The sequence below is a fragment of the Melanotaenia boesemani genome, chromosome 8 (assembly GCF_017639745.1).
Source record: "Melanotaenia boesemani isolate fMelBoe1 chromosome 8, fMelBoe1.pri, whole genome shotgun sequence".
Lineage (NCBI taxonomy): Eukaryota > Metazoa > Chordata > Actinopteri > Atheriniformes > Melanotaeniidae > Melanotaenia > Melanotaenia boesemani.
Genome location: NC_055689.1, coordinates 34277395 through 34294253, shown reverse-complemented (window position 1 = coordinate 34294253; position 16859 = coordinate 34277395). Strand labels below are relative to the sequence as shown.

At 42.6% G+C, this 16859-nt stretch overlaps 5 protein-coding genes across 18 annotated transcripts in view; 3 read left to right on the top strand and 2 right to left on the bottom strand.

Moving 5' to 3' along the window:
* The window catches only part of LOC121644284 (zinc finger protein 260-like), a 75895-nt gene extending 64430 nt beyond the window's left edge, over window positions 1-11465 (top strand). Inside the window, exon 2 of the mRNA XM_041992137.1 lies at window positions 9700-11465. Coding sequence (XP_041848071.1) covers window positions 9783-11465 — 1683 coding nt within the window. The 5' untranslated portion in view covers window positions 9700-9782. The remainder of the gene's footprint in view (window positions 1-9699) is intronic.
* The window catches only part of LOC121645114 (zinc finger protein OZF-like), a 352747-nt gene that overhangs the window by 89397 nt on the left and 246491 nt on the right, over window positions 1-16859 (top strand). The window lies entirely within an intron of this gene.
* LOC121645098 (zinc finger protein 420-like) overlaps window positions 1-16859 on the bottom strand; it is a 1096702-nt gene that overhangs the window by 928792 nt on the left and 151051 nt on the right. The gene's annotated exons all lie outside the window — the stretch shown is intronic.
* The window catches only part of LOC121645092 (zinc finger protein OZF-like), a 121808-nt gene that overhangs the window by 68779 nt on the left and 36170 nt on the right, over window positions 1-16859 (top strand). For 8 of the 14 annotated variants that reach the window (XM_041993436.1, XM_041993431.1, XM_041993433.1 and 5 more), the window contains one exon: window positions 2337-2497. In XM_041993436.1, the coding sequence (XP_041849370.1) occupies window positions 2337-2497 (161 nt within the window). Of the gene's footprint in view, window positions 1-2336; window positions 2769-9074; window positions 9224-14275; window positions 14548-16859 lie in introns of those variants that run through there. The other 6 variants (XM_041993447.1, XM_041993439.1, XM_041993443.1 and 3 more) reach the window with 4 other exon arrangements.
* Window positions 14937-15758, bottom strand: LOC121645191 (PWWP domain-containing DNA repair factor 3B-like). The gene is made up of 3 exons (XM_041993595.1): window positions 15659-15758; window positions 15406-15501; window positions 14937-15303 (listed from the first exon to the last, which is right to left on the bottom strand). The coding sequence occupies exons 1-3, from the start codon at window positions 15665-15667 to the stop codon at window positions 15094-15096; spliced, it is 315 nt and encodes a 104-aa protein (XP_041849529.1). The 5' UTR covers window positions 15668-15758; the 3' UTR covers window positions 14937-15093.

Genomic DNA, 16859 nt, shown 5'->3' with positions numbered 1-16859 from the left:
GTTTTGTCCAAGGAGAGCCTTCAGTATTTACATACAGGAGTAGAAAGAAGTAACTTGAATTTGTCTTCTCGGGAAGTGATGGTGAACGTTTTGTCAGATATGTTGACTCCATTAATCGGAGATCTGACTCTTATTTAACAGCTAATTTAACCTGCAGCACCGTTGTCTCACTGGAAAGTTAAGATCTGAAACTCTCCTAGTTTTTCTTTCACAGACCATGGAAAACCAGAATTATGATAGTTAGAAATTAATCATACCTTTTATTTCTTTTTAATTTAGCCTATATTTTACCAGGCAGATGCTTGAGATCCAGTTATCTCTTTTACGAGCATGGCCTGACCAACATGGCGGCAGTAACGCAGCCAGGAGGAGACATCTCCCATCAACATGTCTGTGACAAAACGTTTAAACTGAGGAGGCTCATAAATACTAAATATTTATTCAGGCCTGATAATTATCAGATTATATAAGGGAAGTTGACCTAAACACACAGATACTAACATTGTGTGGTAAATCTTTTTTATGTGGTATATAAAGCCAAAATCAAAGCTGTTTGAACAACCAAGATAGTCTCAGACCTCTGAGGGTTATCTGAGTTGTTTGACAAAGTTTAAATGTCAGTTCTGCTGATGAAGCCTTCTTACAATGATGGCTGCCACCACTTACCAATAAATCTTTTCATTTGAAGTAAACTACTTGTGTCTGATGGAAAAGGGACGTTTCTTCTACTGTGTTTTAATGACAATCACTAAGATTGTCTTGGACCTCTGAAGTGATGTGGAAGAAAGTATACTGTTTATGCTTATACACACATAATAATCACACCTATAATTATTTCCTTTTATTATTCATCCATTCATTGCATTTGTTTAATTTATGAATCCGGCCTGCACCAGTCTTAGATTCATGCGTCCACCTCTCAGGGACTGAGGGAGAGAAGGCTCCGCTCTGTCTCTCGTCTTGGCCTTATCAGCTTTGGGGCTGACCTTCAATGCTACACAAAAAGATATAAAACATTCTGGTCCTCACACTATCCTACTTAGAGCTCCCACCACCCACCTGAGCCTGGATAAAGGACTTTTTGATCAACCAGCCCCAGCGCAGCAAACTTGGCTCCCACCTCTCCTCCACCTGCACTCTCAGCACTGGCTCCCCTCAGGGATGCTGAGCCCACTACTCTACTCCCTCTACACATCTGACTGCAGTCCTGCTCATCCAGAGAACATCATTGTCAAATCTACAGACAACTCGACCGTGGTGGGGCTGATCACAGGAGAGAGCGAGGCAGCCTACAGAGACGAGGTCTGGAAACTTGGTGAGTGGTGCTTAGTGAATACCCTTGCACTAAACATCACAAAAACCAAGGAAACCATCCTGGATTTTAGGTGGAACAGAACCGATCCCGCACCACTGTACATCAACGGCGAACGTATAGACAGTACAGTCCTTCAAGTTCCTCAGCGCCCACATCTCCGCAGACCTTTCTCAGTCTGAGATCACCACAGCGCTGGTCAAGAAGGCCCAGCAGCGGCTACACCTCCTGAAGGAGCTCAGGAAGGAGCATCTGAACACAGCTGCTGGTGACCTTTACCTCCACCATTGAGAGCCTGTTGACCTATGCTGTCACGGTGTGGCGCTCCAGCTGCACCGAGGCTGACAGGAAGAGGCTGCAGAGGGTGGTAAACAGCAGAAGATCATTGTCTGCCCTCCATGTATGACATCCATAACTCTTGTTGTTCCAGCAGAGCCAGAAACATCATGAAGGACTCCACTCACCCCAGTTTTCACCTCTTTGTCCTGTTGTCCTCTGGCAGGCACTACAGGTCCATACGGTCCAGAACAGACAGACTCAGAGACAGCTTCTTTCCCAAAGCTGTTACCGTACAGAGCTCAAACCTGCACTAATGTCATGTACTGATGCTCCTGCACTGATCACTTTCTAGTTAAATATATTCACACTACTGCACTAATTACTGCACACACCCCCATACTACCTCCGACTGTTGTAATAACACCTACTAGGTGTAATAACACCTACTAGGTGTAACAACACCTACTAGGTGTAACAACACCTACTAGGTGTAACAACACCTACTCACACACGTACCATCCATTCATTTAGAGTCTTGAGTGCTTTTAAAGCTGCTATTTATATTGTGTTCTTTCTTTACACCTCTAAAAAAAAGAAATGTTACTTCATGTGCACATTTACGGAGCTGCTTTTTAATCTCATTGTACTCAGTATAATGACAACAAAGTTTTTCTATTCTATTCTATTCTGTTTTATTCTATTCTATTCATTAATAACCTCCTTCTGTTGTTATTTTTCTCTGCAGACGTCCAGCACCAACATGACTGTGAAGAGGAGGAAGTTCTTGCTGACCAGCAGCTCTTTAAACAGGACATGAGCTCCAGTCTGGACCAGGAGGAACCAGAACCTCCACAGATCAAAGAGGACCAGGAGGAACCAGAACCTCCACAGATCAAAGAGGACCAGGAGGAACCACAACCTCCACAGATCAAAGAGGACCAGGAGGAACCAGAACCTCCACAGATCAAAGAGGACCAGGAGGAAGTCCACATCAGTCAGGAGGGAGAGCAGCTTGTTCTGAAGGATCAGACTGACATGCTGGTTCAATGCAAGTCTGAGTCTGAAGAACTGTTCACAGAGTTTCAAAACACCAGCATCCAGTACGAGGAGGAACCCGATCATCAGCCCAGATTGTTGAATATCATCATGAAGCCTCAAATAAGGTTACACAGAATAGGTACGTAAACCTTCAGTGGTCTTAATGAACTAACAATACAAAGAGACCAGTGTAAATGTTTATTTTTAGCAGGATAGATGGAAATTATGGAGAATCTTTTATTAAAAATAAATGACTTTGGAATACTTTTGTTAGCAAGAGCGAACATTTCTGACATGTACCTGCGTCCTGATGAGCCAAGGTGTGGCTTTTAGGCCGTAAGGATCGAGCCATGCTTAGGACTCCAGTATGATACAGGGCTGAGAGGTCATTCAGGAAGATCCCTGCAGTTTTCCCACACAGTCTTACAATCCCTGCAATCTGATCTTGTTTCTGAGGGAAAGGGAGCCGTACCAACAGATAAAAGATAAAGTTAAAAGGGATTCAGTAAAACCCGTCTTATATATTTATATATGTATTCATTATATTAATATTTGCTATATATAATCAGGTATGATTAATAACGACAACCACAAAAACCAAACAAACAAACAAAACAATAACAAAAAAAAAAAAAGTCCAGAGAATCCTGTTTCCTCAAGCTGTTTTGAGGTTGAGAGTTCTTTTTTTTTTTTCCCCACAGTCCACGTGAGGGAAATAGATAAACCAAGAATCCAACTTAATCCATAAACCGAAATGGGTTCTATGAGTCCTACCACATTGATGTGTGGGCTGTTGGGTAGCTCGCCATCCAATTCACTGTCGTGGAGTATGTCCAATCCACCAAAAAACCTAACCGGGGAGTTGCCGATCGCAGTAGGACACAGTACGTATCACCACCGCCCGTTGTCAATGGGGTTCTGAGTCCAAACAAAGGCGCCGAGCCACAGCAGGAGCAGCAACGAGGAAGCAGCCAGCTGAGGAGCAAAAGGAAGTGACGCAAAGCGCCCGCTCCTAAAAAGAACTCAGTCCGCGAAATTAAGAGCTCTGCCGGAAGCTGAGCATTACAGTCCATGGGTTACAAAGAGAAAAACATTTGCATTGAAGTCCTGTCAACATTACAACTGTGAAGCTTCTGATAAAAAAACATGTGCTGGTGAGCCTTCCTGCACACAGCATGAACGTGAAGGTCAAAGGTCAGCCTGTCATCCAGGTGGGTGCCCATATTTATAAGTATTAAGCAGCTCTACTGCTTGGTTCTCAGTCCTGACCGGAGAGATGCTCGCTGGATTCTTCTGAAAGTCGATGCACATTTGTTTAGTTTTGTTTATGTTAATATTAAAGAAGGATGACCTGCACCAGTCGGTGAGTTTCTTCTCTACAGGTCTGTGATCAGGGTCATCAATGCTCACCAAGGACACGATAACTGAGTCGTCCACAAATTTAACAATATTCTGACCTACGTGTTGGCTGCAAAAAAATACTTCTAGAAACAGACAACCCTTTACTAAAATCACAGACATTAAAACGATTAAAAAAAAAAACCTGTTCAGTTCATTAGAAAGCACCAGATCAGACCTTCCATTTAGGGAGACTCGACATTTCTTTGGTTGCATCCCCATCATGGATTTCACTCCCTCCCATGCAGGGAGCTGTCTGCACTTGGCATGGTCTCAACCTTGTCCTTGTACCTACATTTGGCGAGTCTGAGCTTCTTGTTTTAGCTGTTTTTCAGGCTCTCTCTGTTGTGCAATATCACCATATAAGAAGCAAATGTTTCTTTGGTTAAATATTAGGGCTGTCAAAAATAACACGGTAACGGTGGTGACTAATTTATAGTAATTAATTGTCAATAGTTTTAATGCAGTTAACGCGTGCGCAACATAACAAGCCCCATACATTCGTCATTTCTCCATGATGACGGCGGGACGTGGAGGGCGAGATGGAAAAGATGAGCCGACTGGCTCTGTGGATGGATTTGATAATAAACTCAAGAGAAATGGAGCAACCCATGGACGTCGTCCTTGTGGAGAATGAGGGTTTTAACACTAACTCTTTTCCTGATTTTCCTTTTCCACACCTGCACTTTCCCCATATTCATTTTTAGACTTATCCTGCGTTTTGCACCAACGTGTCTGTTCTAGTGGATCTCTGGTCATCTTTGTTTATGCAGCAGCTGCTTCCTCCTCTCATGTTGTTCCATAAATCATGATACAAGTTGTCAGATCAGCTGATCGGCTTTTCTTTCTTGTTGCGTTTGTTTATGGTTCAGCTGAGGAGGAGGAAACTAATGGTTCATGGTTCACACCAGCACTTATTTACCTTAAAGTATTGTTATTGGCAGGACCTTCTCTAACACAGTAAGGCAAGGCAATTTTATTTGTATAGCACATTTCATGTACAACACAATTCAAAGTGCTTTACATAAATACAGCAAGGTGCAGGGAAAGAAAAAAAGAAAAACAAAGATTAAAAAAGATAAAATTGATTACATAAAAACAGCAGAAAAATGCTCAGATAAAGAAATAAAGTTAAGATTTTAGCGTAAACGAACCAAATGCAGATTTGGATTTCTAAATAAAAACTAGTGAAATGCAGCAGAGAACAGGTGGGTCTTCAACCTTGATTTAAATAAACTGAGTGTTTCAGCTGATCTGAGGCTTTCTGGGAGTTTGTTCCAGACATGTGGAGCATAGAAGCTGAATGCAGCTTCTCCGTGTCTGGTTTTGACTCTGGGAACTGATGAGAAACTGGATCCAGATGACCTGAGGGTTCTGGTAGGTTCATACTGGGTCAAGAGGTCTCTGATGTATTTTGGTCCTAAACCATTCAGAGCTTTATAGACCAGCAGCAGAACTTTAAAGTCTGTTCTCTGACAAACAGGCAGCCAGTGTAAAGACCTCAGAGCTGGACTGATGAGTTCTGAATAAGCTGTAGGTGTCTAATTGATTTTTTTTTAGGTAGAACCTGTAAACCATGGACTAGTTTTTCAAGGTCCTGCTGAGACATCAGATCTTTTACCTTTGATATGTTCTTAAGGTGATAGAAGGCTGACTTTGTAATTCCCTTAATGTGTTTCTCAAAATTAAGGTCAGCTTTCTGGCCTGGTCGGTGGTTTTTAGTTGTATAGACTGAAGCTCTGTGGTGACAATCGTTTCTCTTTAGCTCCAAAAACCATCACCTCAGTTTTGTTTTTGTTTAACTGGAGAAAGTTCAGACACATCCAGTCATTAATCTCCTCAATGCATTTCCCAAGAGCCTGTATGGGGCCTCGATCTCCTGGTGACATTGTAATATATATCTGTGTGTCATCTGCGTAGCTATGGTAACTAATGTTGTTTTTCTTTATAATCTGTACCAGTGGGAGCATGTAGATGTTAAACAGAAGAGGCCCCAGGATGGAACCTTGGGGAACTCCACATGTAATTCTTGTCTGCTCAGATGTAAAATTACCTATTGACACAAAGTATTTTCTATTCTCTAAATAAGATTTAAACCAGAGTAGTGCAGTGCCAGAGAGACCCACCCAGTTCTCCAGTCTTTTAAGTGATTGAGTGTGGTCGACTGTATCAAATGCAGCACTGAGGTCCAGTAAGACCAAGACTGACATTTTTCCATCATCTGTATTCAAACATATGTCATTAATGACTTTGGTCAGAGCATCTCAGTTCTGTGGTGCTGTCTAAAACCTGACTGGAAGACATCGTAGCAGTTGTTTTGTGTTAAAAAGTCGTTTAGTTGATGAAAAACGGCTTTTTCAATTATCTTACTTAGAAAAGGAAGATTTGAGATCGGCCTGTAGTTGCTCATTTGTGTCTTGTCTAGATAGTCCCTTTCTAGCAAAGGTTTGATTACAGCTGTTTTTAGAAGTTCTGGGAAGACACCTGAAATTAAAGATAAGTTAACAATCTGTAACAGATCTGGTTCCAGAGTTCTTGAGACCTTTTTGAAAAGGCCTGTGGGCAGGCTGTCCAAGCAGCAAGAGGAGGAGTTCAACTCACATATGATATCGCCTAGATCTTTGCTGCTAATGGGATTAAACTGTGTCATGGTGTTTAAGCTGGTTTTTAATGGACACAGTATATTTATTGAAGCTGTTGCTGCTGATGAACCAACTGTTTGTCTGATATTCCGGATTTTTTCTGTGAAGAATTTGGCAAACTCATTGCAGGCCTTGGTGGAATAAAATTCAGGTGCTACTGACACAGGAGGGTTTGTTAATCTGTCGACAATAGCGAATAAGACCCGAGCATTATGATAGTATTTGCTAATAACGTCAGAGAAATAGGGCTTTCTTGCATTTATCAGTTGTAGATTGTAAGAGTGAACTTTCTCTTTATACATGTCATAGTGAACCTGTAGATTTGTTTTTCTCTATTTACACTCGGCTTTCCAACACTCTTTTTCCATTTTTCACTAATGTGGAATTTCTCCATGGAGACCTTTTCCTCCCAGAGACAACTTTCACCTTAATAGGAGCAAATTTCAGGCATAGTCACAATTTTCCATCCATCTATCCATCCATTGTCTGTCACTTATCCGGAGTTGGGTCACGGGGGCAGCTGCCTAAGACTAAAACCCAGACTTCCCTCTCCCCGGCCACATTTACCAGCTTGTCCAGGGGGATCCTGAGGTGTTTCCAGGCCAACTGAAAGATGTAGTCTGTCTAGCGTGTCCTGGGTCTTCCCCGGGGCCTCTTTCCGGCGGGACGTGCCCGGAACACTTCACCAGGGAGGCATCCAGGAGGCATCCTAACCAGATGCCCGAGCCACCTCATCTGGCTCCTCTGGATGTGGAGGAGCAGCGACTCTACTCTGAGCCCCTCCCGGATCACCGAGCTTCTCACCCTATCTCTAAGGGAGAGCCCGGCCACCCTGCGGAGAAAACTAATTTCAGCTGCTTGTATTCACGCTCTAGTCCTTTCGGTCACTACCTACAGTTCGTGACCATAGGTAAGATTCGGAACGTAGATCGACTGGTAAATCGAGGGCCTTGCCTTTTGGCTCAGCTCCCTCTTCACCACGACAGACCGATACAGATGCACTGATCCGCCTGTCGACGTCCTGCTCCATCCTTCCCTCACTCGTGACAATACCCCATGATACGTGAACTCCTCCTCTTGGGACAAGACCTCATTGCCGACCCGGAGAAGGCACTCCACCCTTTTCCGGCTTAGGACCATGGTCTCGGATTTGGAGGTGCTGATTCCCATTCCAGCCGCTTCACACTCAGCTGCGAATCGCTCCAGTGAGAGCTGAAGATCACGGCCTGATAAAGCCAACAGAACCACATCTGCAAAGAGCAGAGACCCAATCCTGAGGCCAACAAACTGGATCCCCTCAAATTCTGTCCATAAAATTTATGAACAGAATGGGGGACAAAGGGCAGCCTTGGCAGAATCCAACCGTCACCAGAAACGACTCTGATTTTCTGCCGGCAATGTGGACCAAGCTCTGACACCGGTCGTACAGGGACTGGACAGCTCATACAAGGGGTCCAGCACTCCATACTTCCAGAGTATCTCCCACAGGAGTCCCCAGGGAACACGGTCGAATGCCTTCTCCAAGTCCACAAAGCACAAGTAGACTGGTTCCGCGAACTCCTATGCCCACTCCAAGACCCTGAAGAGAGTGTAGAGCTGGTCCACTGTTCCATGACCGGGACGGAAACCACAATGCTCCTCCTCAATCTGAGGTTCGACTATCCGACGGACCGTCCTCTCCATCACCCCTGAATAGACCTTACCAGGGAGGCTGAGGAGTGTGATCCCCGTGTAGTTGGAGCACACCCTCCGGTCCCCCTTTTTGAAGAGGGGGACCACCAGCCCAGTCTGCCAGTCCAGGGGAACTGTCCCCGATGTCCATGCAATGCTGCAGAGGCGTGTCAGCAAAGACAGCCCTACAGCATCCAGAGCCTTAAGGAACTCTGGGCAGACCTCATCCACCCTTGAGGCCTTGCCACCGAGGAACTTTTTAACCACCTCAACCCCAGAAATGGGAGAGCCAACACCAGGGTCCCCAGACTCTTCTTCCTCATCGGAGAGGTGTTGGTGGGATTGAGAAGGTCTTTGAAGTATTCCCTCCACCGCTTCACAGCGTCCCAAGTCGAGCAGCCCCCCATCCTCACTATACACAGTGTTGACGGAGTACTGCTTTTCCCTCCTGAGCCACTGGAAGGTGGACCAGAATCTCCTCGAAGCCGTCCGGAAGTCATTCTCCATGGCCTCTCCAAACTCCTCCTGTGTCATGTCACTCTTTCAAGCTGAGCCCGAACGTGCCCCATGGGCAAAGGCCTGGCCACCAAGCGCTCGCCTCCGTGCCCCACCTTCAGGCCTGGCTTCAGAAAGGGGCCCCGGTGACCCACGTTCGGGCAAGGGAAACCTGGGTCCATGATTTGTCGGCATCATAAGGGTGATTTGAGCCGCGCTTCATCTGTTCCCTCCCCTAGACATATGTTTGCCATGGGTTGACCATACCAGGGGCATAAAGCCCACAACAACATAGCTACTAGGATCATCAGGACGCGCAAACTCCCCCACCCTGGTAAGGTGGCGGCACTGGGAGGAGTTATACTTCGTCCTTAAATGAAAATCCAAGGTCAGGTCTTAAAGGGTTAAAGTCTATTCTTTGTCTACATGGTAGCCAGTGTGGCCTGAGATTTTAGCACATGTAGCCAAATGGTTTACGTTGGTTTGGTTGGGTTGGTTGGGTATTTGAATGTTCCTCGTATAGAAAACATGGCTCGTGGACTTGATGAATTGTTTCTAGTTATTTATTATTTGAGATATTCGGTAAGGCCGAATCAATCAAGATCTCATGGTAAGTGACTCTGCGTACTTTTTGTTTACAATATAAAGGTGAGCTGTCATTTAGCAACAGTGCCTAGTAAATAATTTGTTTAGCTCCATCAGCTATCTGTATTTTTATTCTTTAATCTACCAAACCACTTTTGTTAAAGTTAGGGACATTATTAGTAGCAGGTATAGTTTTATAATCTCATTTACCACTGTTCTGTCTATTGGGAGACCAGTTTCACATTGTATGGTATTCATTGTGTCCCTTTGTCCTTCTAGATGTCCCACACCATCATCTCTGTAAGGAGGAGGAAGAGGATCTCACCAAGCAGCAGCTCTGTAACCAGGAGAGGAACTGTGGTATGGACCAGGATGAACCAGAGCCTCCACAGACGAAAGAGGAACAGGAGCAGCAATCCACCAATCAGGAGGGAGATCAGCTTGTTCTGAAGCAGGAGACTGAAACTTTTATAGTGACTCCTAATAATGAGGACGGTGATCACATGGAACCAGAACCAAACAGTAACCAGCTCTTCTTTAACAACTCTCTTCTGGCAGAGCGTCATGTTCAGGAAGCAAACAGGGATGTTTTCTCAGGGTCTGTTATAAATACAGAGCAGGAGATGGACAGCACAAACAGAAGCCACACTAACAACAAAGGGAACTCTTCCAGTTTAGGAAATTACGGTAAAAATTACAAAGATAAAAAGATTTGTGGAAAAGCCTTAAAGGAGAAGTCACCAGTGAGGAAACATGACTCTGGCAGCACTGGTGAAAAACCCTTTTCTTGTAATGAGTGTGGAAAATGTTTTAGAGACAGAAAAAGTTTTAATGTTCACATGAAAATCCACACGGGTGAGAAACCATATTCTTGTAAAATGTGTGGGAAATGTTTTAAGGAAAATGGTACTTTGACTAAACACACGAGAACCCACACAGGTGAGAAGCCATATTCTTGTAAAACATGTGGGAAATGTTTCGGGCAACGTTGTACTTTGACTAGTCACATGAGAACCCACACAGGTGAGAAGCCATATTCTTGTAAAATATGTGGGAAATGTTTTAAGGAAAATGGTGCTTTGACTAGTCACATGAGAACCCACACAGATGAGAAGCCATATTCTTGTAAAACATGTGGGAAATGTTTTAAGGAAAATGGTACTTTGACTGTTCACATGAGAACCCACACAGGTGAGAAGCCATATTCTTGTAAAACATGTGGGAAATGTTTCGGGAAACGTTATGCTTTGACTAGTCACATGAGAACCCACACAGATGAGAAGCCATATTCTTGTAAAATATGTGGGAAATGTTATAAGCAGAGAGCACAATTGACTGTTCACATGAGAACCCACACAGGTGAGAAGCCATATTCTTGTAAAATATGTGGGAATTGTTTCCGGCAACGTTGTACTTTGACTATTCACATGAGAACCCACACAGGTGAGAAGCCATACGCTTGTAAAGTATGTGGGAAATGTTATAAGCACAGAGCACAATTGACTGTTCACATGAGAACCCACACAGGTGAGAAGCCATATTCTTGTAAAACATGTGGGAATTGTTTCAAGGAACGTGGTACTTTGACTATTCACATGAGAACCCACACAGGTGAGAAGCCATACGCTTGTAAAGTATGTGGGAAATGTTATAAGCACAGAGCACAATTGACTATTCACATGAGAACCCACACAGGTGAGAAGCCATATTCTTGTAAAACATGTGGGAAATGTTTCAAGGAACGTGGTACTTTGACTATTCACATGAGAATTCACACTGGTGAGAAGCCATATTCTTGTAAAACATGTGGGAATTGTTTCAAGGATTGTGGTACTTTGACTATTCACATGAGAACTCACACTGGTGAGAAGCCATATTCTTGTAAAATATGTCAAAAAGGTTTCAGTCGAAGTACCAGATTAACTTGTCACATGAGAACCCACACAGGTGAGAAGCCGTACGCTTGTAATGTATGTGGAAAATGTTATACACAGAGAGCTAAATCTACCGCTCACATGAGAACCCACACAGGTGAGAAGCTTTAATCCTGCATGTGGTAAAGTTACATAAACAAGAAGGGATCGGGGACCATGTGGGAAGGCACAGATGTCCCCATGTTCTTCACTGTGCCGCCTCTAGCACTTCAGCTTTGCTTTGTAGAAAATGGAGCGTAAAGATGTTACGTTTATGTTGGAGTTTAACCAAACAATGTTCAGTACAACTGTTTCAGATTTTCTCTTGTTTCATAGCTGTTTATGTGGGTTGTTTGCTGTTTTTTGGGCTGCCTTTAGTCAGGTTGTCTTTTTAAATAAGAATTCAGTTAAACATATCTAGTTTAATGAAGGCTTATATTGATCTTTTCTGGGGCTTCATTCTGATTCTTAGAAAAATGGGAGTCATCGGCTGAAGTTAGCCCCTCCTTGCTCTAGCTAACTTTCCAATGTGTAATATCAGTTCTGAGGATTATGGGATTTCTGCGTCATGTTTAAGGACGGCTGCATGTGCTGCAGGGCTGAGAGCAACACATTCATTTCATGAAGGTGGAAAGAGTATATTGTTTAAATGTTTATTACCTACAGCTGTGCAACTTTACGGACCATGTAAAGTTGCACATCTCCCACATGTGAACTCACACTGGGTGTATTCTTGTAAAATAAGTGGGAAATGTTTCACCAGGAAGCAAGGCAGGAGTGACAGCTTGGTCAGCGGGGGGTTGGTGTAGTCACGAATCCTGAGACAAGCGTACGATCTGGTCAGGATGCACCAGACACCTCCCAGGGATGGTTTTTTAAAATGTCCAACAGGGAACACTTTAGGGCAGACTCGGGACAGGGATCTCTGCTCAGACTGTTGCTTTGTGACCTGGTTCAGGATGATTAGAAAATGGAAGCTACCATCATTGACTGGTCGGAGAAGTTGCCCACTGACACTCTGTTTGGACTTTTGGATTGTTGTTTTCTCAAAGTTTGATTGACCTCAATAAAACGCTGGTTAAACCAGGAGTGGTAGTGTGGAACTCTGTGGGATAAGCTGTGATGGATAACTTAACCTTTAGGTGATCTACTGAAGTTTTCTAGGCCTTTATATCCTGTCCAGGAACTTTACAATCCAGCCACAAAATGATGTTTCTGATGCACGGTGGCGCCAAAATGCAGCTGAGCTGGTTTAGTGAGGACAGCGGGTAAGTAGTAGAAGGAATAACTGGAAATGAGGAAAAAATGGAAGTATGTGAATAGATTTTGTTGTCTGTTTGTTTCAATACCAATATTTTTTTCTCCTGAAAACCAAGACTTGAGAGAATGGTGTGCAGATGAGAAAAGGTTTGGTCACTGTTGAACTGTGTGTTATTTGTACAAAGTTCTGTTAGTAATAAATTCTGCTTTCTTTTTCTGGTCGGCCTTTATGCTGCTACATCTATTCATAGATTCATTTTACATCATTTTAGCCTCATTATCTGACAGCTGAGGCTGGAAACATGCCTGGATGTTGGCTTGGATTAAAGGGGTTGAGCGTCTATGTGCCTTTGTACATTAAAATTCCAGGCAAGCTAAAAATGGTAAAACAAAAAAAGAAAAAAAAGGAAATTGCTTGGAGTTTGAAGGCTTCGTTCAGACCAGCCTCTTTAAGAGGCCGTCATGGGTTTAGAGTGTAATTTATATCACAATGTGAACACATTACAGCCACTATTGTTCATAGAGTAGGAAATAAAAGAGGCCGAAGTAGTGGCCCAAATTAAACAGCCATGTTGACAAATGGAAGCAGTGTCTTAACTTTACCAGCAGAGGGCAGTAGAGCAGAGAAGTTACCTGATAACAGACTAACTTCAGGACTTAAACATCCTTTACAGCTTTAATTTGTGTCTTTTTATTGCATTGCCTGATTAAGTTGATGGAGCCCTTTTTTTCAGCCCATTTCACTGAGAAATGTCAATATTAAAAACAGAAATTAGAATTCTTACATTAAAGCCAGTCAAGTCCTGTATGTAGATTAAATGTGATCAGAGGTCTTCTTACATAAAGCTGAAAAGTACTGAAGAAATAATGACCATAAACAAGATGGAGATGCGAATCTCAAACATATTTATTAATTTTTGTGTGACAGAAGTGCTGCATGAGTGTGTGATTGGGTGACTGTGTCAAGTTATGTAATAAATGTACATGTATAGTCCATTTACCAATAATGTACTTAAATGTGTGATTTTAGATTTTATGTTCAGACTCACTGTGGACTTCCATGTGTAGTTTGTAGTTATAGTTTGTATTTAACATAGTTTATCTGTATGAATAATTAAATCACTTAATAGTTTATTCAGAACATATTAAAAAGAAAGAAAAACAATAGCAAATTGTGTCTCAGACGTAATAAAAAATCAACATTTTAAAAATACAGTAAGAAGAAATCTAAAAGCAGTTTATTTAATGCCAACCCTTTCAAATTAAAAAGAAAAATGTAAATTGACTTGCCCTGTTCTGTTATATATTCATATCTACATAGACACAGAGAATGATTTAATAATGATTTTCTTTTTATCATTATTATTATTATTATTATTATTATTATTGTAATTTCCTTACTTTATATTCTGTTCTGCCTGTGGTCACTTATTTATATGCAAATGGAAATCTAAGACTTTCATCCAAGTAGAAATCCTTTCAAAGTCTTAAGTACTTTGAAAGGTTGATTCATGCTTTTATTACACACTAACGGGATTATTGTTGTTTTTTATATGCCGGTGTCACAGGAAACAGGCCTGTCTGTCCTTTTCCCACACTCCTTAGCAGTTGGTGGCGGTAATGCGCATCTATACGTTGTTAGCCAACCGCCAATAAACTGCAGAAGAAGAAGAAGAGGAAACCGTGGCAGCCAATGGGCTAGCTGCTTTCCGAGCTACACTGTTAGCGGGAAGACGGTTGTGTTTTCGTCTCTCAGCTGAATATTTCACTGTTTCAGCAACAATGTCTTCAGTTCAGCATCTGAGAGAGTTTATCAGCGAGCGACTAACTGCTGCTGCTGAAGAAATATTCACAGAGTTTGAAAAAACCATCGTTCAGTACGAAGAAGAGATCGATCGCCAGCGCAGACTGCTGAACATCAGCCGGAAACCACAGAGAAACCTCCACACAGCAGGTATGAAATAAACTTATGTTACGAGGCTGAACTTAGCCTCCGATTCGCAGCTTCCGATTCGCTAGTTAAGGGAGATTTTAAGGGACCCTTAAGTCAGAAGGCGAGTGACTGTATTTCTCTGTCAACCCTCCGTTTTATTGATACTCAATGCCATCAAACCTGTCCTAGATTATTCTACAGAGCCTACTGAATCTGAAAAATACAGGTGAATCTGATTTAAGAAACCTTTATTGGATCGTTTTTACACAAGCCACACCTCTCCATGTCATTCCTTATTGCCATCTCCATGGCCCCCATTTCACTAGAAAAAGAAATCATATTTTTTGACAGAGATTTTGGGCTATTTTTTAAAGGACATTTAAATGTTTCACTAACCTCTCATGCAGTGGTCCATGATCAACCTCTGCCACTGCGTCTTTTGTTGTCATGTTCCTTATTTCTTCCAAGGCCTTTACTGTCACCTTTGTTACAGGTATCATATCCCGATTATGCATCCATATTATTGTCAATGTTAGTATGCTCATACCTCTACATTTAAAAAGGCACCTATTGACTTACCTCTGGCAACATCACTACAAGGATGTATTTAATCTTGTCATAGGACATGGTGGAGACTTCATCTGAGACTTTTTCACAGTTATGAAGGAAGCCTGTCAGGTACTTCACTATCCTGTCCAACTGTTGGTCATCAAACAATATTGGAACCCACTTTTGTGTAAATTCAAAGTGGGGCTGCTTCTCACCAGACACGACGGCCTGAAACATAAATATACTCAAACTTAACCGTACTGTTTGCTTACTGGAGGTGATCACATAATGATTAAGCGTTATGTGATGAACAAGAAGAAAAAGGCGTACCTGCAGTGTATCTTCTGCACCCTTTTGTTCCACAATGAACTTGACAAGCGCTTCGTTTTTTTCTGAACGTTCAGCAGCAGCCTCTGCTGCCTTGTCCTACAACAAAAGATCAGTAAAATTATTTGTATAGAGCAATATATGAGAATATTGATATTATTATTATTATTATGCAAACACACTTGTTGATATATTCTCCATCTGCAACAACCTAAATTTCAGAATTTTAGACCGGAGATTAAGTGTTGATGCTTACCCTGACCATAACTATGTGGCCAACATGGGACGTTGGACGCAACTTTTTGGGGATATTTTTCTCAGTGATTATTGTGTCTCCACTCCCGGGGTGCTGGCATTCTTGTAGGCCATCACAGAAATGCCATTTTTGGTCTGTACCCAGTTTGTGGAACTCCACAAAGTGATTCAAAGTACTCAGGTGATACGTCACAGCAGCTGGCTCATACCTACAAGTGACAAAATATATTTTGGAAAATGAGCAGTTTTTTTTGTTTGTTTGTTTGTTTGTTGTTTGTATCATAATAAATCATGCCGATGCAGATTCTCAGTCATCCAGGTCATTCTCATTCAGAAGGTTGAAGCAAAGCATCTGGACTTGTAGAGTTTTCTTTGAATAATCTGTAGAATAATCTAGGACAGGTTTGACCTGACTCAGTGTGACATTATAACATCTGGACCAGGTCTTATGTGTAAAAACGGCAGAAAAATGAGTGAAATCTGCCTTTATTGCATTTTCACAAATCAGAAAAAGGTTTCACAAACTATGTTTTTCCAGATTCAGTAGGCTCTGTAGAATATTCTAGGACAGGTTTGACGGCATTGAGTGTCAATAAAACGGAGGGTTAAAGGTCCCATATTATGCAAAATTCACTTTTTAATGAATTTGGAACAGTCATACTGGTCCCCCCGCATGTGTAGGAGACCCGTAAGTGTGAAACTCTTTCAGGCGCTCTCTCTCCCCCCTGCTCCACCTCTAGGGAAGTAAGCGCTGAATTGAGCGAGTTTGAAAGCCTGTACGTTAAGACGTCATAAGGGACAATAACCACTCCCCACAGAGCGATGGACCCGTCTACCGGCTCTCAAAGCCCGCCCTCTAAAAATCACCTAGCGCCCAGTGTTTTTCCCTCTTCGGCAACCCTCGTTAGCGGACATGGCTAAGCGACAGAAGCACTGTTCTGTTTGTGGCTGCATAAATGAACACGAAAACGTTTTTTTACTTCCATCCACTGAACCCACGAGGACTGAGTGGATTAATTTTATTTTTGGAGGAAATGTACCCGGAAAACTTCCAAAGGTTTTGCATGTCTGTGGCCAGCATTTCAAAGAGGACTGTTTCCACAACATGGGGGCATGGAAAGCAGGCTTCGCCCACCGTTTGAAGCTGAAGCCAGGTTCAATACCAACTGTCCGTGACACAGCTGGAGAGGTAAGAGCTGGCA